The sequence below is a fragment of the Oncorhynchus clarkii genome, chromosome 12 (genome assembly GCF_045791955.1).
Source record: "Oncorhynchus clarkii lewisi isolate Uvic-CL-2024 chromosome 12, UVic_Ocla_1.0, whole genome shotgun sequence".
Taxonomy (NCBI): domain Eukaryota; kingdom Metazoa; phylum Chordata; class Actinopteri; order Salmoniformes; family Salmonidae; genus Oncorhynchus; species Oncorhynchus clarkii.
The window spans coordinates 87870203-87894501 of NC_092158.1; the positions used below are offsets into that span (position 1 = coordinate 87870203).

Below are 24299 nucleotides of genomic sequence, written 5' to 3' on the forward strand. Positions count from 1 at the left end.
CAAAAATGGAACAGATTATTAGCATTGTTGCATCACAGGCTGGAGAGAATATTTTGGAACTCCCAAGAATGGCTGAATTTACCAAGTAGCTCTGAGAATGAGATTATTACAGAGAATGAAATAATGTTAGTTAGGGAGCCAATAAACCCACTGAAGACGTTCATGTTTGAGCCGATTGTTGCCTCAGATCAATGAGTTTGATCTCGTAGCAGTAACACAAACATGCTGCCTGAAACACCTCAGCTAGAGGGTCTGCATAGCCAAACACGAACAGGTGTGAGTGGGGGTGCTGCCAGATAATGACTAGAGTAGGAGTGTGTGTGTTTTAGAGAGATGGTGGCGATACAGCAAGCAAACTGGGTACATGGTAGTGGAAACAGATCAGCATTACAATGTTGATATCATGGATGGTCAGTGCTTGCAGCTTTTTACCGAAAGAGGAGCAGGGAGACGCTGTGTTATTATTTCTGCTGCTGATGGCTACTTTAAGAAGTTAAGATGGAGATTAAATATGTTACAGATACTATATAAATGTCCCATCACTCAGACAGTTAGTGAATACACAGCATCCAGCACAGCAAACAATCATTCAAATGTATTTCACAAAAGCCCTTTTTACATCAAAATAATAACCACAGTGGTTATAGAGGGTGCAACAGTTCAACACCTCAGGAGCAAATGTCAGTTGTCTTTTCATAGCTGAGCATTCATAGGTTGAGAGAGAGTCGAAACAGCAGGATCGGGACAAGGTAGCACATCCATTGAAACCCCTAAAAAAATGTGTGGAAAAACTATTCCACTCCGTTTCCCTTTATGGGTGGGTGTTTCTTTGAATTCGATGTTGAATGGCTCTTTCTCCATTTTCAGAACAGCAGCCTGCTCCCCCAAAGAGATCAATAGTATATTTTGGCTCTGATTCTGAGCTCTCAGCTTCATACAGGGAGTTATGGTCTTCACTGATCTCTCTCTGCGTCAGCTCCATCTGTGGCGTATAAGGGCAGGACTCGGTTGTATATACTGATGGTCATGAGCACAATCTAGCTGGGCCCTGAGCTCTTTAGTGATGGTCCCAGTGGACCTCTTCTCCACCGCAGCACAGGAACACTTTGGCACCCAGAGGTCAGTTTGGCATGCTGTACTAACCATTCTTTCCTGTTGGTAGATAACAATGAAGGCATCTATTAGGCTATAGTGACATTCAAGAATCACTGCATATACTTGAACTAAACAATAGCCTTAGAAATAACATGGATTTGCATCTATCTCCTCTGTCTCCTCCAGGATGAAAACATTTTCAGGGATGAAGATGTCATCCTGAAAACAAACATTTTGTTAAGACAACTGAACCCAAATATATGAGTTGGCATAAAAAAGCTACCCGTTGTATGATTTGTCAACAACAAAAACACACACACACACACACACATTTATTTTTCAGCAAACATTAGCTATGTCAACTTCAGTCTAGCTAAATGAGTTGGAGCTAACGAAACATTCCAAAAACAAATTTGTCAACAAAATGTATTACAGTACTTGAGTATCTGAGGTGGCAGCTAGCTACAGTAACTAATGTTTCCTAATAACAGGAGTACACAGAGAAACTGTGTTGCAATTTTAGTTACTAATGTTATTTGCTGGGGGGGTGTTACACAAAACACTTCCGACGCAATTAGCTAGTTACCTTCAACTACAGTGGCTAACGTTAGCCTAGTCAACAACAGTCATGACCGGTTAACGTTCATTCAGGCTTCATTGCATTGACTCGTGATGCCTCCTACGTTCAATCGCTTTTGCTTGACTCTCCAAAGGCAGCGATGTTGATGATGGTCGGTCGGTACACCATAACCCTCTTAATGTCAAATGAAGGTGCAAGCAGAGGGCTTCAACGTAGACCTATGACTTCTTTCCATTCGGAAACTCCCAGTTACCGCATCAAAAGTGCCCTTCATCGAGAAATCCCGTGAAATGCTGTCTGCACATCCTGCTAGCTCGGGCTGACACGTCCTTCCTCTTCAAGACATGGAGCCACTTCTACAAAAGTTGTAGGTCCTTGGGCAGCCGATGGTAGTTTACCAATATATTTTTTTGGGGGAGCCAAATTCATACAGCCTGGCGCTATACAGTTCATGTTTGATTTACTACTTGTTGTTGCCCGTGACACACTGGCGTCAGTCATTACTATGGCAATTTAAAATGGAGTGACCATAGTTCAAATAAACCTGGTCGGCGATCAAAATACTAAACATAGAGATGTGTTTATGTTAAATGCTAAACATGTTTAGTATTCGTGGATTGACTACATCTCTTTACTTAGATCAAATCAAATCAAATCAAATTTTATTTGTCACATACACATGGTTAGTATTAGTGGATTGACTACATCTCTTTACTTAGATTTACTACCTAAAGTGTTTCCATTCACCGTTAAGTGCTGTCAATCAACAGCAGTAACATGGCAGCTCTGATGGACTGTAACTGGTAACAGGGTTACAGAGTCCGTCTGCCTGCCTATTGGCTGTTACACTGCCTGAGTGTGCTTTGGCTAAACTCAGCAGTGAGTTAAACAATGGACTCCATTATGGCTATCATAAACTTTATCCGATCAACATTTATCCTTCAACATGGCTTGTTTCGTGGTCTGTTGAGTATCACGATCTCCTTTTATAAAATGATGTTAGGTAGCTAAGTAAGGGTAGGCCTAATGCACTCGAGAGAGTGAGTTTAGGGAGGACTCGGTAATTGCTTTACTCTTCGATTGCCGCCACAACAAACCCAACACATACTAGTGTAAATTGTTAATGAGGAATTTGTAGCTGAGGTTTGTTTGAGTGACATTTTAAAATCCCTTGAATGGACTTAATTTGGGCCTACAAGGGGAGGGGTTAAACAGTTATTGGCATGCTTGAAACAATGTATTGCTTTTCAAAATACATTTATTTTCTTCTCTGTTTTGAGCCCAGAATAAAATCATCAATTTCCCTACTGTGCGTAACTATATCCAGTCCTCATCAGTACAGATGACTCCCGTGATGTCAGAGTTTTTAGTTAAACTGAAGGATAACTTTGAAACAAGACTTGATGAGTTTAGTCTCCCCACAGAGGTGACGCAGTTTGTTAGGGACCCCGTTCTATGCTGATCAAGAGAGGGGAGAGGAGACTTCTCTGCAAAAGCCAAACAGGTGCCGACGTCACATGATGAGGGTTCCCCCTACCTAAAGTTCGTAGACATGTCTGTGGGCTGTGCAAAGCTTTGGACTGAGCATATTATTGCAGAATAATTCCCAAACATACAGGTGTCAATGTTTTGTTTTCTCTACAATACAACAATATACAAACAGCACAACTAAAGAATGATGTGTGTGTAGATTGTGTGTGTTCGAGTGTGAGAGAGTGCACGTTTAACTATACTTGTGGGGACCAACTGGGGCATTTTGCTGATACCCACAAGGAAAAAGGTAATTTCTAGGGGGTTTAAGGTTAGAATTAGAGTTAGGGGTGAAATGTTAGGGTTAGGTTTTGACATGGTCTGCCTTACAGGGATAATTATTTTGTCCCCAGTTTGTCAAGATGTCCCCACACGGGATGTGTGCAAACAGTTCAATGTCCCCATAAGGTCAGCACAACAGTTCAATGTCCCCATAAGGTCAGCACAACAGTTCAATGTCCCCATAAGGTCAGCACAACAGCTCAATGTCCCCATAAGGTCAGCACAACAGCTCAATGTCCCCATAAGGTCAGGACAACAGTTCAATGTCCCCATAAGGTCAGCACAACAGTTCAATGTCCCCATAAGGTCAGCACAACAGTTCAATGTCCCCATAAGGTCAGCACAACAGTTCAATGTCCCCATAAGGTCAGCACAACAGTTCAATGTCCCCATAAGGTCAGCACAACAGTTCAATGTCCCCATAAGGTCAGCACAACAGCTCAATGTCCCCATAAGGTCAGCACAACAGCTCAATGTCCCCATAAGGTCAGGACAACAGTTCAATGTCCCCATAAGGTCAGCACAACAGTTCAATGTCCCCATAAGGTCAGCACAACAGTTCAATGTCCCCATAAGGTCAGCACAACAGTTCAATGTCCCCATAAGGTCAGCACAACAGTTCAATGTCCCCATAAGGTCAGCACAACAGTTCAATGTCCCCATAAGGTCAGGACAACAGTTCAATGTCCCCATAAGGTCAGCACAACAGCTCAATGTCCCCATAAGGTCAGCACAACAGTTCAATGTCCCCATAAGGTCAGCACAACAGCTCAATGTCCCCATAAGGTCAGCACAACAGTTCAATGTCCCCATAAGGTCAGCACAACAGTTCAATGTTCCCATAAGGTCAGCACAACAGTTCAATGTCCCCATAAGGTCAGCACAACAGTTCAATGTCCCCATAAGGTCAGCACAACAGTTCAATGTTCCCATAAGGTCAGCACAACAGCTCAATGTCCCCATAAGGTCAGCACAACAGTTCAATGTCCCCATAAGGTCAGCACAACAGTTCAATGTCCCCATAAGGTCAGCACAACAGTTCAATGTCCACATAAGGTCAGCACAACAGTTCAATGTCCCCATAAGGTCAGCACAACAGTTCAATGTCCCCATAAGGTCAGCACAACAGTTCAATGTCCCCATAAGGTCAGCACAACAGTTCAATGTCCCCATAAGGTCAGGACAACAGTTCAATGTCCCCATAAGGTCAGCACAACAGCTCAATGTCCCCATAAGGTCAGCACAACAGTTCAATGTTCCCATAAGGTCAGCACAACAGCTCAATGTCCCCATAAGGTCAGCACAACAGTTCAATGTCCCCATAAGGTCAGCACAACAGTTCAATGTCCCCATAAGGTCAGCACAACAGTTCAATGTCCCCATAAGGTCAGCACAACAGTTCAATGTCCCCATAAGGTCAGCACAACAGTTCAATGTCCCCATAAGGTCAGCACAACAGTTCAATGTCCCCATAAGGTCAGCACAACAGTTCAATGTCCCCATAAGGTCAGCACAACAGTTCAATGTCCCCATAAGGTCAGCACAACAGTTCAATGTCCCCATAAGGTCAGCACAACAGTTCAATGTCCCCATAAGGTCAGCACAACAGTTCAATGTCCCCATAAGGTCAGCACAACAGTTCAATGTCCACATAAGGTCAGCACAACAGTTCAATGTCCCCATAAGGTCAGCACAACAGTTCAATGTCCCCATAAGGTCAGGACAACAGTTCAATGTCCCCATAAGGTCAGCACAACAGTTCAATGTCCCCATAAGGTCAGCACAACAGTTCAATGTCCCCATAAGGTCAGCACAACAGTTCAATGTCCACATAAGGTCAGCACAACAGTTCAATGTCCCCATAAGGTCAGCACAACAGTTCAATGTCCACATAAGGTCAGCACAACAGTTCAATGTCCCCATAAGGTCAGCACAACAGTTCAATGTCCCCATAAGGTCAGGACAACAGTTCAATGTCCCCATAAGGTCAGGACAACAGTTCAATGTCCCCATAAGGTCAGCACAACAATTCATGTTTTTGATTTAATCAACCTGGAATACCAAGTGTGTTGAATTGATCAATTAGGTCAGTTGGTCAGGTTTGTTGTCTAGTTGGATCAGAATCCTGCTGCAGGCTACCTGCTGTACTCCATGAAACGGGTTTACCCCCGGAGGAATGTACATGTTTCCTGGAGACAGGACCAGCTCTGATAACGGGTTTACCCCCGGAGGAATGTACAAGTTTCCTGGAGACAGGACCAGCTCTGATAACGGGTTTACCCCCAGAGGAATGTACATGTTTCCTGGAGACAGGACCAGCTCTGATAACGGGTTTACCCCCGGAGGAATGTACATGTTTCCTGGAGACAGGACCAGCTCTGATAACGGGTTTACCCCCGGAGGAATGTACATGTTTCCTGGAGACAGGACCAGCTCTGATAACGGGTTTACCCCCGGAGGAATGTACATGTTTCCTGGAGACAGGACCAGCTCTGATAACGGGTTTACCCCCAGAGGAATGTACATGTTTCCTGGAGACAGGACCAGCTCTGAAACGGGTTTACCCCCGGAGGAATGTACATGTTTCCTGGAGACAGGACCAGCTCTGATAACGGGTTTACCCCCGGAGGAATGTACATGTTTCCTGGAGACAGGACCAGCTCTGAAACGGGTTTACCCCCAGAGGAATGTACATGTTTCCTGGAGACAGGACCAGCTCTGAAACGGGTTTACCCCCAGAGGAATGTACATGTTTCCTGGAGACAGGACCAGCTCTGAAACGGGTTTACCCCCAGAGGAATGTACATGTTTCCTGGAAACAGGACCAGCTCTGACAACGTGTTGATGTGCTGTTTGTATTCTGTTTTTCCTACTGCTGTCTTCTTGACCAGGTCTCCCTAGCCAAAGAGACTGTGTCATAGTGTGTGTGTAGATTGTGTGTGATAGAGTGAGTGTGTGTGTGTGTGTGTGTGTGTGTGTGTGTGTGTGTGTGTGTGTGTGTGTGTGTGTGAGAGTAAATACCCAGATAATGGTCAGAAAGATAAACAAAATATAGAAATAATAGCTAACATAAAGAACATAACATAAAGAACATGACAGCATTGATAGTAATACAAAATCAAATATTTATTAACTATGAACATTCTCCGTTATTAAATAACCTTATGGCTAAAAACAGCTTGAGGGTTACTACAATACATCAGTCAAAACATGAAAACACAACTACAAAACACCATTAAATACAGTTGGAATGTAGTTAGATCTCAAACTATTCAAATCAAACAGAAAAACAACTAAATGTTGGATCAACACATTTAGACACATTTAGATGTCTAGATACTCTACTTAGCTCTTGTATTACTCATACAGCTGTTTAAATTCATACAAAGGCCGAGTGCAGTATCAGTATTTTAGGGGTCATAGGTCAGATCAGTGGTCATGGTTGATATGCATGGACAAAAAAACTAACTTTAATGCAGTTTTTATCATATTCGCTGTTTACGTAAACTGCTCTTTGCCTTTGTACCGCCGTACAAAGACCATGGGCACACCTTCCTGAAAACAATGACACCATACTTTGCTGAAACCTGTTCTGCCAGTTAATGTCCTTAAAGACTAGAATGTTCCACTGTGGTTAGTCAAAAACATGACAAGATAGTAACCCTGACGGATGAATGTGTGAACTATCAAACAGATATGTCACATTCTGTTTCATCGATTACTTGTTTCTTGCTTGTATCAGGGCACGTTTATAGGAATCATTTTCTCTAACTAGAAGTCTCATCATTTCACGAAAATGTTTTTCTGCAGCGAGTGTAATGCAAGTCAAGGTCTCCATGGATGAAGGTCAACAATATTTATAACCAGCATTGTTAAAATAACTGCTGTAATTCAAATCAGACCATACCAGTTCACACCCTAAAACAAGACAATGTTCAACTGTAGTCCATGAAGAGGTATAAGGATTATGAGCACAGCTATTCTGCCGTACCATTGCAAACTGCTGCTACACATTTGGTCAAAGATGAATTCAGACTGAAATCAGGCTTAGTAGTATCTGTTATATCTTGTGACAAAGTGTCCTGGTTCTATTACCTTCTGTTATATCTCGTGACAAAGTGTCCTGGTTCTATTAGCTTCTGTTATATCTCGTGACAAAGTGTCCTGGTTCTATTAGCTCCTGTTATATCTTGTGACAAAGTGTCCTGGTTCTATTACATTCTGTTATATCTTGTGACAAAGTGTCCTGGTTCTATTAGCTTCTGTTATATCTTGTGACAAAGTGTCCTGGTTCTATTACATTCTGTTATATCTTGTGACAGAGTGTCCTGGTTCTATTACCTTCTGTTATATCTTGTGACAAAGTGTCCTGGTTCTATTAGCTCCTGTTATATCTTGTGACAAAGTGTCCTGGTTCTATTACATTCTGTTATATCTTGTGACAAAGTGTCCTGGTTCTATTAGCTTCTGTTATATCTTGTGACAAAGTGTCCTGGTTCTATTAGCTTCTGTTATATCTATATATATCCAGTGTGTGTTATTGGGTGTCCAGTTTGTCCAGTGTGTGTTATTGGGTGTCCAGTTTGTCCAGTGTGTGTTATTGTGTGTCCAGTTTGTCCAGTGTGTGTTATTGTGTGTCCAGTTTGTCCAGTGTGTGTTATTGTGTGTCCAGTTTGTCCAGTGTGTGTTATTGTGTGTCCAGTTTGTCCAGTGTGTGTTATTGTGTGTCCAGTTTGTCCAGTGTGTGTTATTGTGTGTCCAGTGTGCGAGTGTGTGTGTCCATTGACACAGAGTTACCATGGTTATTATTTCCAGGAATAAACTGGTCCAAACTGGTGTGTGTGTTACTCCATGTATTTAAATGTCATATTGTGATCAAACATAAAACACATGATTAGAGTGAAACATCATGTTTTTTTTGGCCCCATGAACACATGACACAGGGACACTGAGGAGTCAACATCATTAACCTTAAACCCTGGATAGAGGGGCTCAGTGAATGTGGTGTAGAATGTGTACAGGTGGGTCAGTGTGTCAGAGGAGACTCTGTAGAAGGACAGAGTGCCAGCTGGCCAGTCCAGATACACTCCTACTCTGTGGGAGCTGGAGGGGGGGACGTCTAAGGTAATGTGAACATTATTGTGCCTGGCATTGTAACTTTTGTCAGAAAAGAACAGACTCCAGGACTTGTCATTGGATCCAATAACACAGTCATTACCCCTTCCTCTCCTGCTGATTCCTTTATATGTCACTCCAATGTCAGCCAATCCCCCACTCCCCTCTACCTCCCAGTAACAGCGCCCAGTCAGACCATCTCTACACAGCACTTGCTGCCAGAACTCAAATCTCTCCTGGTGATCAGGATACGGTTGTGTCTCCCTGCTACGTGTCACCTTTCTGTTCTCCTCAGACAGAGAGAGGAGTCTTTGTGCTGTGTTTGGGTCCAGTGTGAGATCACAGGCATCTGGTGGATGAAACCAGACACAATGTTAGAAATCATCATCATTCACATTAGAATGTTAACTCCCTGGCGACCTGAATGCTATCGTTGGCTGGCCCTCACTACATATCCGTCGCCAAACCCACTGGCATTTATAAGTCTTTGCTAGGTAAAGCCTGGCCTTATCTCAGCTCACTGGTCACCATAGCAACACCCACCCGTAGCATACGCAGCAGGTATATTTCCCTGGTCATCCCCAAAGCCAACACTTACTTCGGCCGCCTCTCCTTCCAGTTCTCTGCTGCCAATGACTGGAATGAATTGCAAAAATCACTGAAGCTGGAATCTTATATCTCCAGAGCAGCTTACCGATCACTGTAGCTGTACACAGCCCATCTGTAAATATCACACCTGACTACCTCATCCCCATATTGTTACTTACCCTCTTGTTCTTTTGCTCCCCAGTATCTCTACTTGCACATCATCATCTGCACATCTATCACTCCAGTATTAATGCTTAGTTGTAATTATTTTCACCTCTATGGCCTATTTATTACCCACCTCCCTACTCTTCTACATTAGCTGTACATAGATTTTTCTATTTTTCTTTTCCTTTGTGTTATTGACTGTACATTTGTTTATGTGTAACTCAATGTTGTTTTTGTTGCACTGCTCGGTTTTATATTGGCCAGGTCGGAGACGTTTTTTTTATTTTATTTTTTATTTAACCTTTATTTTACTAGGCAAGTCAGTTAAGAACACATTCTTATTTTCAATGACGGCCTAGGAACAGTGGGTTAACTGCCTGTTCAGGGGCAGAACGACAGATTTGTACCTTGTCAGCTCGGGGGTTTGAACTTGCAACCTTCCGGCTACTAGTCCAACGCTCTAACCACTAGGCTTCCCTGCAGCCCCGGTAAATGAGAACTTGTTCTCAACTGGCCTACTTACCTGCCTGTCTCTCTATGTCTGTCACTGCCTGCCTGTGTGTCTGTCACTGCCTGCCTGTGTGTCTGTCCCCCTGCCTGCCTGTGTGTCTGTCCCCCTGCCTGCCCGTCTGTCTGTCCCCCTGCCTGCCCGTCTGTCTGTCCCCCTGCCTGCCCGTCTGTCTGTTAAATAAATGTGAAATAAAAAATAAAAATGATGTAGCCAATTTTGACTTTGAATAATAATAATAATAATAATAATAACTTGAAATAAAGGTGAAATAAAAATAATAAAAAAATCACTAATTAATTTAATGTAGATGTTTCTAGGTATCAAAAGGAGAAGTTAAGGTAACTTGAGACTTGTTGAATGGTCATATGTTATACTGTATGGTAATATAAAACACACGTATTCCTATTAATTATATACACACACACACACACACACACACACACACACATCCTGAGCACACACACACACACACATCCTGAGCACACACACACCTGTATGCATGCATAAACACACATTTCTAGCGTAACACGAACACACCACACACATACACACACACTGCCAAAGCTGCTCTTTCTAAACTTTGGTGTCCCTGATTTCTGCTTCTGTAGAACTACAGATTGTATGTAATATGACCAAGTAAGTAATGATGGTGGTCTTTGACTTAACTTGAATTAAGAATTATTCTTAGTCATATTCTTCACAGCAGTCAACACTCACATTTTCTAAGTCCAGGTTTCATTGTGTACTCTCCACCATGTTCCACACTGTAGCGGTAAGCAGAAGAACAGACAGTCATTGAGGGATACACGTGAACTCACTCACTCACTCACTCACTCACTCACTCACTCTCTCACTCACACACTTTGTCTAAGTGGTGGTAAGAATGTTTGTCTTAACTGGCCTGATAAGTCAAACATGTCTGATCTGAACATTGACATAAACCCTCTACATACTTGAGTTTCTCCAGTCTGCAGTGTGGATCCTCCAGTCCAGCAGAGAGCAGTCTGACTCCTGAGTCTCCTGGGTGATTGTAGCTCAGGTCCAGCTCTCTCAGGTGTGAGGGGTTTGACTTCAGAGCTGAGACCAGAGAAGAACAGCCTTCCTCTGTGACTAGACAGCCTGACAGCCTGCAAAGAGTCAAATCATATTTAAACCACACTGCTATTCTTTAGTGGTGAAAATAGTGGCAGTATATTTCCTTAACATATTCAGATATATCAATGTCCAGCAACATTTCATATCTATTCGTAAATTAATGATTAATTGAAATGACAAAAAATCTAAGTATGGCTTGTAGAGAGAAAAATATAAAGTCCAAATATTATAGTAGACTGACCAGACCAGTTTAAAAAGCAGTATCGGTTAAAATACAAACAGTGAGGTATCAGATTTAGATTGGTGTGGACTGTATACTCAGTACATATCTATTTTGACAGTGAAGATAACATTTTAAATGTGGATATGTACTCCAACATTTTGGATTTGAGGTCTAATGTTTCACATGAGGTGACAGTATATAATGTCATTGTTTATTTGAGGGTATTTTCATACATATCTGTTTCACCGTTTAGAATTGAAAGCCCTTATGTATCTAGTCCACCCATTTGAATAAGTCATAACTATTCTGACCAATTCACTTATAGTGTATTCAAGTAGTCAAAATAATTGTATTTGGTCCCATATTCTTTGAACGCAATGACTACATCAAACCTGTGACTTGAGAAAGATCATGAATTAATCATTAATAATAATGAGTGAGAGAGTTACAGAGGCTACAACAAGACATTCAAACCTCAAATTAAAAGGTGACATTCTGTACTGTCATCTAATATGAAACATTTGATCTCAAATCCAAAATGCTGGAGCATAGCACCAAATTTAAAACTGTAAACTTCACTGTCCAAACACATATGATGTGGACTATGTGTCTGGTAAACACATATGATGTGGACTATGTGTGTCTGGTAAACACATATGATGTGGACTATGTGTGTCTGGTAAACACATATGATGTGGACTATGTATCTGGTAAACACATATGATGTGGACTATGTATCTGGTAAACACATATGATGTGGACTATGTGTCTGGTAAACACATATGATGTGGACTATGTATCTGGTAAACACATATGATGTGGACTATGTATCTGGTAAACACATATGATGTGGACTATGTATCTGGTAAACACATATGATGTGGACTATGTATCTGGTAAACACATATGATGTGGACTATGTATCTGGTAAACACATATGATGTGGACCATGTATCTGGTAAACACATATGATGTGGACTATGTATCTGGTAAACACATATGATGTGGACTATGTATCTGGTAAACACATATGATGTGGACTATGTATCTGGTAAACACATATGATGTGGACTATGTATCTGGTAAACACATATGATGTGGACTATGTGTGCCTGGTAAACACATATGATGTGGACTATGGGTGCCTGGTAAACACATATGATGTGGACTATGTATCTGGTAAACACATATGATGTGGACTATGTATCTGGTAAACACATATGATGTGGACCATGTATCTGGTAAACACATATGATGTGGACTATGTATCTGGTAAACACATATGATGTGGACTATGTGTGCCTGGTAAACACATATGATGTGGACTATGTGAGCCTGGTAAACACTTGTGGATCTGGTGAACAGTTATCACTTGTTGACCAACTACAGGAATACTGACCTCAGAGTCTCCAGTTTACAGTGGGGATTCCCCAGTCCAGCAGAGAGCAGCTTCACTCCTGAATCCTTCAGGTCATTGTTACTCAGATCCAGCTCTCTCAGGTGTGAGGGGTTTGACTTCAGAGCTGAGACCAGAGAAGCACAGCTTTTCTCTGTGACTCCACAGCCTGACAGCCTGCAAAGAGTCAAATCATATTAAATATCACACTGCTATTATTTGGTAGTGAAAATAGTGGCAGTATATATTTTTCAACATATTCAGATACATCAGTGTCCTGAAACCTGCCATATCTATTCATAAATGAATGAATGTATCAGTATTAGAAATGATCATAACATTGCTTGAAGAGAGAGAAATGTATTTTACAAATATCTGAGTTGACTGACCAGACCTTCACCTCTGATGTTAGCTTTAAAAAAATAAACTTGTAGTACTTATTCAAATGGGAGAACTAGGTCCATGAAGTGCTTTCATTTCTAAAAGCTAAAACAGATTTTTATGAGTACCTTAAAAACAAAGGTGACATTCTGTACTGTCATCTAACATAAAACATAATATATCCAATCCTAAATACTGGAGCAGAGAGACTCATTTAAAACTGTAAGATTTACTGTCCAAACACATGTGATGTGGACTATGTGTGCCTGGTAAACACATATGATGTGGACTATGTGTGCCTGGTAAACACATTTAGAACTAGTGAACAGTTATCACTTGTTGACCAACTAGAGGAATACTGACCTCAGAGTCTCCAGTTTACAGTGGGGATTCCCCAGTCCAGCAGAGAGCAGCTTCACTCCTGAATCCTTCAGGTCATTGTTACTCAGATCCAGCTCTCTCAGGTGTGAGGGGTTTGACTTCAGAGCTGAGACCAGAGAAGCACAGCTTTTCTCTGTGACTCCACAGCCTGACAGCCTGCAAAGAGTCAAATCATATTAAATATCACACTGCTATTATTTGGTAGTGAAAATAGTGGCAGTATATATTTTTCAACATATTCAGATACATCAGTGTCCTGAAACCTGCCATATCTATTCATAAATGAATGAATGTATCAGTATTAGAAATGATCATAACATTGCTTGAAGAGAGAGAAATGTATTTTACAAATATCTGAGTTGACTGACCAGACCTTCACCTCTGATGTTAGCTTTAAAAAAATAAACTTGTAGTACTTATTCAAATGGGAGAACTAGGTCCATGAAGTGCTTTCATTTCTAAAAGCTAAAACAGATTTTTATGAGTACCTTAAAAACAAAGGTGACATTCTGTACTGTCATCTAACATAAAACATAATATATCCAATCCTAAATACTGGAGCAGAGAGACTCATTTAAAACTGTAAGATTTACTGTCCAAACACATGTGATGTGGACTATGTGTGCCTGGTAAACACATATGATGTGGACTATGTGTGCCTGGTAAACACATGTAGAACTAGTGAACAGTTATCACTTGTTGACCAACTAGAGGAATACTGACCTCAGAGTCTCCAGTTTACAGTGGGGATTCCCCAGTCCAGCAGAGAGCAGCTTCACTCCTGAATCCTTCAGGTCATTGTTACTCAGATCCAGCTCTCTCAGGTGTGAGGGGTTTGACTTCAGAGCTGAGACCAGAGAAGCACAGCCTTTGTCCGTGACTCCACAGCCTGACAGCCTGATAAAGAGATCATCATGATTTCACAAACACACTGTTAATTTAACACCAGTAGTGTAGAAGGACAATGGCAGATGCATTTGGTTTATTCTCCCAAAAAACATATAGATTAATCTTTAATCTCCTAGAAATGTATAGTCACATTGTTGTAATATTTGTGTTGTGGAGAAATGACCAAGCAGGAGCCGGGAGTACTGTTAGTTTTTGTTTAGTCAAAACCCCTCGTGCTCTACAGTTCCCATGTGCATTTCCTATTAGGTGTAGTAACGTAACACTGCCGTAATGCATTACTGCTTAGTAACAGCACAGTAACTAATATAAACAGATGTAGATCCCAGATACTACACTCCTCCCCCATAGTGTTTAACTCCCAGAGAACAAGGTAAATATGTTAGGTAACTACTAATGCAATATCTGAACAATGCATTCTTAAACATTTTTCAACTACTGGGTTGAAGCAGACTTTTCAGAGCCCAGCACAAATCCAGGGGATTATTCTTCCCCGAAGATGGAGTTTGTGTCCTAATAACTATCCCAGGTAATGTCCTTTTTCTTTCCTTTTATCTAGGACATATTAAAGTGTTTGTTTTACTGTCCGTTACCTCCTTAACCAGCTCAACTCACAGGTCAAGCTTTTGAGGTGTCCTTCGCTGTCGAATAGGATATCTCCGCTCCTCCTGGGCTTCCTGTGGTGGGCCAGGTTCGGGTGGAAGGTCAGGCTCTGTCTCTCCCGTACGTCCACAGTCAGGAGAATAGTCCTGGGGGTCGTTATTGTTCTTGTTCTCTCGGCATGTCTCTGCTGGGGTGTTGGACCGTAGCAGATGATCCACATGAACGTTGACCTGGCGATGACCAATTTGGACTTGGTAAGTCAAAGGTCCTCTGCGTTGCAAGATCACACCTGAGTTCCACAGGCGCTTGGGGTGTCTGAAATCACGTACCATCACCCTCTCTCCCTCTTTGAATTCTCTGACAGTCTTTGAGTGTCTATCATGAGCTTTCTTCTGCTGTAGCTGGTGCTTTGCCACAGTGCTTGACAAGTCTGGTTTCAACAATGTCAGGCGGGTACGTGGTTGGCCTTTCAGAAACAGTTCAGCTGGTGTACATTCCTTTACTGTGTGTGGTGTGTTACGGTAAGTAAACAGGAACTGAGGAAGCCTTTGGTGGGTGGGCACAGACTGAACCTCGAGTCTAGTCCAGGCCTTCTTAAAGGTTTGCTCTCTCCACTTCTCCGTTTGATTGCGGATGGTAAGGTGGTGACAGGATTTTTTTTTTTTTAACCTTTTTTTAACCAGGCAAGTCAGTTAAGAAAAAAATCTTATTTTCAATGATGGCCTAGGAACAGTGGGTTAACTGCCTGTTCAGGGACAGAACGACAGGATGTGCCTTACTCCGTTGTTCTTGAGAAACGTTTCAAAATCGTTTGACGTGAACGGAGGGCCATTGTCTGATACGAGCTCCTTGAATAGTCCAAAGGATGCAAACAGGTGTCTGAAAAGATTGATGGTCTTCTCGGCTGTGGTCAGTTGAGTAGGGAACACTTCAATCCACTTGGAATGGACATCGACGACAACAAGGAAATGTTGCTTGTCAATTTCGGCGTAATCCACATGGATGCGTTCTCAAGGTGTAGCAGCCCAGGACCATGGATGAAGAGGTGCAGCAACAGGCTTGTTGCGAACAGCTTCACAAGGTGAGCAGTGGCCTACATGCTGTTGAATGTCCTGATCCAGTCCAGGCCACCACAGATAACTGCGAGCGAGTGCTTTCATTCGAGTGATCCCTGGATGTCCCTCGTGCAGGTCAGATAGCAGTCTCCTCTGGAATTTGTGAGGTACCACCACCCTTGATCCCCACAGAACACATCCTTGATCAGTGGACAACTGGTCTTTCTTGTCGATGAATGGACGAAGGTTGTCGTCATTTACGAAGGTTGGGCAACCGCCTAATGTTAAGTCCAAGACTTTGGAAAGCACTGGGTCTTTCCTTGTTTCCTCTGCTATGTCAGAAGCAGATATGGGCAGTTCATCAATGAGAGAGATCTGGAAGACTGCTCTATCATCTTCACTATCGGAGTCACTATTGCATGGTAGTCTCGATAGTGCATCGGCATTTGCGGGATCACTGGATCGTCTGTACTCAATCTCGTAGTCGTAGGCTAACAATATCAGAGCCCAACATTGCATTCGAAGTGCAGCAAGGGTTGGTATAGCTGATTTTGGTCCAGGGATGGCCAATTGAGGCTTGTGATCTGTCAGCAGTTGGAACTTCCTTCCGTAGAGGTATTTGTGAAACTTCTTCACTCCGAATATGATGCTCAGGGCTTTCTTCTCAATTTGAGCATAATTTTTCTCACTTGGTGACAGAGTCCGTGATGCAAATGCAATAGGGTGTTCTTCACCTGACGGTAGAACATGTGAGATGACGGCTCCTACTCCGTATGGAGATGCATCACACGCGAGTCTCAGCTTCATCTCTGTGTTATAGTGGGCAAGCCACTTGCTCTTTAGCAGATGCTGTTTGCAAGTATTGAATGCTTCTTCGCATTGTGGGGACCAATTCCACTTTGTATCGGCCTGCAGCAGTTGGTGAAGCGGATGCAACAATGTGGACAAGTTTGACACAAACCTTCCGTAATAGTTCAGGAGCCCCAAAAATGACCTCAGCTCTGAGATATTTGTGGGTGCTGGTGCGTTTACAATTGCTTCCACCTTGCTGTTGGTTGGGTGCAGGCCTTGTGCATCAATCTTGTATCCGAGATACTCCACTGAGTCCTGGAGGAACTCACACTTGCTGCGTTTCATTCTCACTCCATATTTCTCCAGTCTTGACATCACTTTGTCCAGCACTACAAGGTGCTCTCCAATGGTTGGTGCTGACACGAGGATGTCATCCATGAAGCACACAACATGGTCTATACCGTCCAAGATCTGATCCATTGTGTGTTGGAATATCGCTGGAGCTGTCGAGATTCCATAGGCCAAGCGATTGGATCTGAATAGCCTCTTGTGTGTATTGATGGTCAGATAATGTTCTGACTCCGGATCCAGCTTCAGTTGCTGATAAGCGAATGCCAGGTCCAGCTTACTGAAAACCTTCCCACCAGCTAGAGTGGCAAACAGATCTTCAGCGTTTGGTAGTGGATATTCCTCTGGTAGTATGCAGCGATTTACTGTGACCTCGTAGTCACCGCACATTCTGACGGAACTTTCTTTGGAACTACAACAATCGGAGCGGCCCAGTCGCTCCTTGCTACTTTCGTGATTATGTTATTCTTCTGTAGGCAGTCCAGTTCCTTCTCTACTGTTTCCTTAAGAGCATAGGGAACCGGACGTGGTTTGTGAAAGTTGCTTGGTTCCTTCTTGCACTCTGACTTTTGCTGTGAAGTCTTGTATTTCACCGTAGCCATCTTTGAAAAGTTATTTGTGCGTCTCCAGCATGTTAGTGAGTGTAGCCTGACTCACTGGTTTGTCATTTCTCAGACTGAAGATTTCTCCCAAGTTCAACTTCATCTTTTGTAGCCAGTTTCTGCCTAGCAAGGCTGATTTTTCTCCTTTAACAATGACAAGCGGTAGCGTCCACTCCTTCCCCTCATACCGGACTGGTACCTGGATCTGCCCTAACACAGGAATAGTGTCACCAGTGTATGAAGAAAGGCGGATGGACGCGGGCTGAAGAGGACACTCTTTCAGTTTTTCTTTGTAGAGTCTCTCTGGAACCAGAGATACAGACGCTCCGGTGTCCAGCTGCATTTTAACCTGTTTTCCCGCTAACTCCATGTTGAGATAGATTCCATCTTTTAGTTGTTGAGCTGTGTACACTGTCAACAGTTCCACTACTGTTTCAGTTGTACCTTACTCTTCTTGTGCTGCGTCTGACACTTTGTGCGCTCTTGCTGTGCGTTTCGAGGCCTTACACACTCTCTGTAATTGTCCAACCTTTCCACAACTGTGGCACTTTTCATTTTGGAATCGACATTCACTGTGCTGATGATTATCTCCCCCACATCTCTAGCAACTTGGCTTTGAGATGTGGGCTGCTTTGTTCTTGTGTAACCTTGAGGACGGGCCTGAAAAAAGTGTGACTTCTGTGAGCTTTTTCACCACGTGCATCACTGACCTTGTGAACACCTTTCTGACGTTCTGCATGTCCCGATAGCTCAATAGTATCCCTGTGAACAAGCTCGAGTCCAAGTGCTATATCACAGGCTTTCTTAAAGGTCAGGTCCTTCTCTGACAGGAGCCTTCTGTGATATGCTTCACCTGTGAGACCACATACAAACTTGTCTCGGAGAGCATCATCAAGAAATCGTGCAAACTCACATGTACTTGCCAGCCTTTTCAAAGCAAGGATGTAGTCAGCCACGGTTTCCCCTTGACTCTGGTGACGTTGATAATATCTGAAACGTTCTGCAATGAGAATTGGCTTAGGCTTGAAATACCTTGAAAGAGTTTCAGTCAGTTCTGCATAGTTCAACTCCACTGCTTTTATTGGTTCAATGAGACCTTTCAGCAATCCATACTCCGTTGGACCCAAAACACATGATAAATACGTCTGCTTCTTTTCATCTTTGATTTCATTTGCAGCCAGCCAACGTTCAAAATGCTCCAAATAGGAATCAAAATCCTCTTTTGTAGCCTCAATCTCTGGTACTCGACCAATGGTTGCCATTTTCACAGTTAATTGTTCAGTTTCCTTATTCCTTGTATTCCTTAATTTTCATCTAATTCTTCACTTCAGAAGTTTCTGCAATTACTTCATTCACTGCACTCATTTGTAATAATGTGTTACGTTCCTTCTTCCTTTTTCTTCTTGCTAATATTTCTCCACTGAGATCGCCTAATTTCAATGGGTTCAATGACCGTTTTTTAAATTGAACCACCAGAGAGCAGTGTCGCTATTCTGGACTCCAATAGGCTTGCTACTTGGCAGCTCCTGAATACTGTACCTACTAGCAGTGCTTAGCCTTCTCTACTGGCGAAAGAAAATAAAAAATAACTGACGAATTACATAATTATTTTGAGTTTCATTACTCACGCAACATTATTCCCTTCAAGCAATGTCCGTTTATGTAGTTTAATCACCTCGTCGCCAATGTGATATTTGTGTTGTGGAGAAATGACCAGGCAGGAGCCGGGAGTACAGTTAGTTTTCGTTTAGTCAGAACCCCTCGTGCTCGACAGTTCCCGGCACCCCAGTGCGCATGTGCATTTCCTATTAGGTGTAGTAACGTAACACTGCCGTAATGCATTACTGCTTAGTAACAGCGCAGTAACTAATATAAACACATGTAGATCCCAGATACTTCAATTGTTATACTAATGAGAACAGCAATGCACTGAGTAAATATGTTTTTCAACAATTCTTATTTTTCTCTAAAGTGAATATTTCTTCCTGATGATTAGTACTTAAAAGTAATGTTATGTACTCACAGAGCAGCTTTGGAGGCTTTGACCACTGGCAGCAGCCTCAGCAGACCTTCCTCTGATCTGGAGTATTTATTCAGGTCAAACACATCCAGCTCCTCTTCTGAAGTCAGCAACACAAAGACCAGAGCTGACCACTGTGCAGGTGACAGTTTGGCTTCTGAGAGACTTCCTGATCTCAGGTAGCTTTGGATCTCCTCCACTAGAGAATGGTCATTCAGTTCATTCAGACAGTGGAACAGATTGATGCACCTCTCTGGAGAGGGATTCTCCCTGATCTTCTTCTTGATGTACTTGACTGTTTCTTCATGGCTCTGTGAGCTGCTTCTTGTCATTGTCAGTAGACCTCGTAAGTGCTTCTGATTGGACTCCAGTGAGAGGCCCAGAAGGAAGCGGAGGAAAAGGTCCAGGTTTCCTGTCTCACTTTGTAAGGCTTCATCCACAGCACTCTTGTAGACAGTAACTCCAGGCTTGTTTCTGAACAGCGCAAAAAGGTTCCTGGATGTTGATTGAGGTTTGGTCATAAGATTCTCATTGTTGTTGATGAATGAGAGGAACACATATACAGCAGCCAGAAACTCCTGAATGCTCAGATGCACAAAGCAGTACACATTGTCCTGGACCAGCCCACATTCCTCTTTAAAGAGCTGTGTGCACAATCCTGAGTACACTGAGGCTTCATTGACATCAATGCCAGCCTCCTTCAGGTCTTCTTCATAGAAAATCAGATTGCCATTCACAAGCTGTTGAAAAGCTAGTTTTCCCAGTGACAGAATACTCTCTTTATTCCAGTGTGGACCTGTCTCTTCTTTCCCAAGATACTTTTCATTCTTCTGTTTGGTATGAAACACCACAAGGTGTGTGTACATCTCAGTCAGAGTCTTGGGCATCTCTTCTCTCTTATGTTTCAGCATGTGTTCAAGCACTATTGCAGAAATCCAACAGAAGACTGGAATATGGCACATGATGTGGAGGCTCCTTGATGTCTTTATGTGTGAGATGATTCTGCTTGCCAGTTCCTCATCACTGAATCTCTTCCTGAAGTACTCCTCCTTCTGTGGATCATTGAACCCTCGTACCTCTGTCACCTGATCAACAAACCCTGAAGGGATCTTATTGGCTGCTGCAGGTCGGGTAGTTATCCAGAGGAGAGCAGAGGGAAGCAGATTTCCCTTGATGAGATTTGTCAGCAGAACATCCACTGAGGTTGACTCTGTGACGTCACAACAGATCTTGTTCTTCTGGAAGTCTAGGGGCAGTCGACACTCATCCAGACCATCAAAGATGAACAGAACTTTGTACTTGTCATAGTTGGAAATTCTTGATTCTTTGGTTTCCATTGAGAAGTGATTGAGAAGTTCAATCAAAGTGTGTTTGTCCTCTTTCATCAAATTCAGCTCCCGAAAAGGGAATGAAAATACAAATTGGACATCCTGATTTGCTTTTCCTTCAGCCCAGTCCAGAATGAACTTCTGTACAGAGACTGTTTTTCCAATGCCAGCGACTCCCTTTGTCAACACAGTTCTGATAAGTTTGTCTTGTCCAGTTAAGGGTTGGAAGATGTCGTTACATTTGATTGCAGTCTCTGGTCTTGCTTGTTTCCTGGTTGTTTTCTCAATCTGTCTCAGCTCATGTTCATTATTGACCTCTCCTGTTCCACCCTCTGTGATGTAGAGCTCTGTGTAGATCTTACTGAGAAGTGTTGGGTTTCCTTGTTTAGCGATCCCCTCAAATACACATAGAAATTTCTTCTTTAGATGAGATTTGAGTTCACGTTGGCAAATCACAGCACGCTCATCTGAATGAAGAAATAACACAGAGGATATTAATATTACGTCTGTTTTAATGCCTACAGTGTTGTTGGACTGTTATAAAGTTATACGTTACAATAATGTTTTCCCTTAAAAATGTGTACATGATTTCATGATGCATTACACACTGGAGTGACTGATTGTATTATTATTATTATTATTATTATTATTGATGGTATCATTAATGTTGTGTAACGACTTTCCTCTTCCTCTTCTGAGGAGGAGTAGCAAGGATCGGACCAATACGCAGCGTGGTTTTTAATAAGAACAAAACAATAAACGACAACGTGAAAAAACAAAACCTAAACAAAAATAAACACGAAACACAAAAGGAAAGGTATGATTCTCAATCAGAGACAACTAACGACACCTGCCTCTGATTGAGAACCGTACCAGGCCAAACACATAAATACTACATAGAAAACGGAACATAGACAACCCACCCCAACTCACGCCCTGACCAAACTAACACAAAGACATAATAAAGGAACTAAGGTCAGAACGTGACATGTTCTCTCTCTCTCTCTCTCTCTGTCTCTCTCTCTCTCTCTCTCTGTCTCTCTGTCTCTCTCTCTCTCTCTCTCTCTCTCTCTCTGTCTGTGTCTCTCTGTCTCTCTCTCTCTCTCTCTCTCTCTCTCTCTCTCTCTCTCTCTCTCTCTCTCTCTCTCTCTCTCTCTCTCTCTCTCTCTCTCTGTCTCTGTGTCTCTGTCTCTGTGTCTCTCTCTTTCTCTCTCTCTCTGTCTCTCTTTCTCTCTCTCTCTCTCTGTCTCTCTCTGTCTCTCTCTCTCTCTCTCTGTGTCTCTGTCTCTCTCTCTCTCTCTCTCTCTCTCTCTCTCTCTCTCTCTCTCTCTCTCTCTCTCTCTCTCTCTCTCTCTCTCTCTCTCTCTCTCTCTCTCTCTCTCTCTCTCTCTCTCTCTCTCTCTCTCTCTCTCTCTCTCTCTGTCTCTGTGTCTCTGTCTCTGTGTCTCTCTCTTTCTCTCTCTCTCTGTCTCTCTTTCTCTCTCTCTCTCTCTCTCTCTCTCTGTCTCTCTCTCTGTCTCTCTCTCTCTGTCTCTCTCTCTGTCTCTCTCTCTCTCTCTCTCTCTCTCTCTCTCTCCTCGTCTCTCTGTCTAAATTAATCACCACAACACATCGCTGCTGCTACTTGATGAGGTCACTAAGTGTTGTATTAAGGCTTCTACAATATCATTGAGTTAAAAAGCTATTTTAGCTGTACTTGAGCTACAACTTTTAAATGTTTGTTATAAAACAGCATTCAACATGAGGCAGACAGCTCTTACTTTTCTCCAGTGTGTCAGCAAGCTCCTTCTGGTTCATTTTCCTCAGGACGTGCAGTGTGATCTTCAGAGCCCCCTCTCTGGCACTGCTCTCGTGCTTCTCATCTTCAGCTTCCACCACCTCCTTATCCTGCTTCTGACTCTCAAAGCCTTCTGGGAGTTCTGGACTCAGAATCCTCTTGAACATCTTCAGCTCGTTCTTCATAAATGTCATCATATTCTCTTCAAGCACCTGAAATAAATAAAGTAAATAATTTAAGCAAGAGAAGAAATGCTTTCTCATTAACACATTAATAAATGATTGACAGATCAACTTTACTTGATGTAAACAAAAGTAAATGTACATAACAGGACCACATACACTGAATATGGAGGTCAGGTCTGTTTGATGACTCTGGGAAGACTGACCACTGAGAACCTCTGACTCTGATCTCTCCTGTTGGTTTCTGTGGACAAAACATCTGAGGAGTATATATATATATATACACATACATACATACACACACACACACACACACACACACACACACACACACACACACACACACACACACACACACAGCGAGGGAATGTTGTGTTTACATGAAAATGGAAGAAAAGGATAAGCCTATGGATTATGATAACAACAAAAATAAATGGGAAAATGGGAGAGGAGAAATGACTAGAGACAGTGTTGTTTAACTCACTGACCCATGAGTTCTTCTTACCTTTGTTCAGTAGAAAAGTCTCCCTCTCTAAACTTTATAGGTTCACCCATAGACCAGTCACTCTTCATGAACACACAGCTGGTTACAGGGGAGGCTGGTCTCTCCTGCTTGATTGGACTTCAACACAACAGAGACAAACATTACATCTCATCTACTCTGAGCTCAGATGTTGAAACATAAGAAGAGTTTGTTAGGGAAGATTCAGAATTTGTTGGTAACATAGGTAAGATGTTTTATATTCATCAAATATGTGTAAGTTAATTCTCATCAGAATGGTATTTTTGTGTAATTCTGTGGTGAGGTTGCAGTTATCTGTTCTATGTCAAAACTAAGTTGCCTGGGCCGCTGAGAGGGGAGAGGTCAAAGTGTCATCATGTGTAAACATATCTTTCACTCTCTACCTTTCCCATAGTGGGGAAAGGAAGGTTGCAGTGTCTGGAATCATTCTATGCTCCCTCTTATGTTGTTTCTATCTTAACCTATAGCCCCACCCTCCTCTCCGTGAGTTTGTCCAGGAGTTTGTATTTAGAGTGGGTTGTATCTAAATGACAATTTGATATATGCCTGTTGATATGGAGGATTGGTTTATGGTTCTGGGTTTGGGAAAGGAGACAAAGCTGAACGATGAGTTATGTCTATGCTGTCTGACTATGTGTGTCTTTGCTATTAAAGGAACTCAGTTGCATTGTAAGGGGGCTCTCAGAGGATTCACGGGGAGACACTGAATCAATCTGAGAGTCACAGGATTGTGATAGAGCTCATATAATTAAAGAAGGACTTTGATAACTAACTCTGACTTGTGTGTGTGGTTTGCTCCCATGATTTGGTAAATAGAGGAA

General features: G+C 42.4%; 1 protein-coding gene across 1 annotated transcript in view; it reads right to left on the reverse strand.

Annotated features, from left to right (window-relative positions):
* LOC139421585 (NACHT, LRR and PYD domains-containing protein 12-like) overlaps window positions 1-24299 on the reverse strand; it is a 219466-nt gene that overhangs the window by 94790 nt on the left and 100377 nt on the right. Inside the window, exons 3-10 of the mRNA XM_071172628.1 lie at window positions 23461-23577; window positions 23115-23199; window positions 22748-22985; window positions 19672-21463; window positions 14066-14239; window positions 13325-13498; window positions 12584-12757; window positions 10820-10993 (exon numbers count right to left, since the gene is read on the reverse strand). Coding sequence (XP_071028729.1) covers window positions 10820-10993; window positions 12584-12757; window positions 13325-13498; window positions 14066-14239; window positions 19672-21463; window positions 22748-22985; window positions 23115-23199; window positions 23461-23577 — 2928 coding nt within the window. The remainder of the gene's footprint in view (window positions 1-10819; window positions 10994-12583; window positions 12758-13324; window positions 13499-14065; window positions 14240-19671; window positions 21464-22747; window positions 22986-23114; window positions 23200-23460; window positions 23578-24299) is intronic.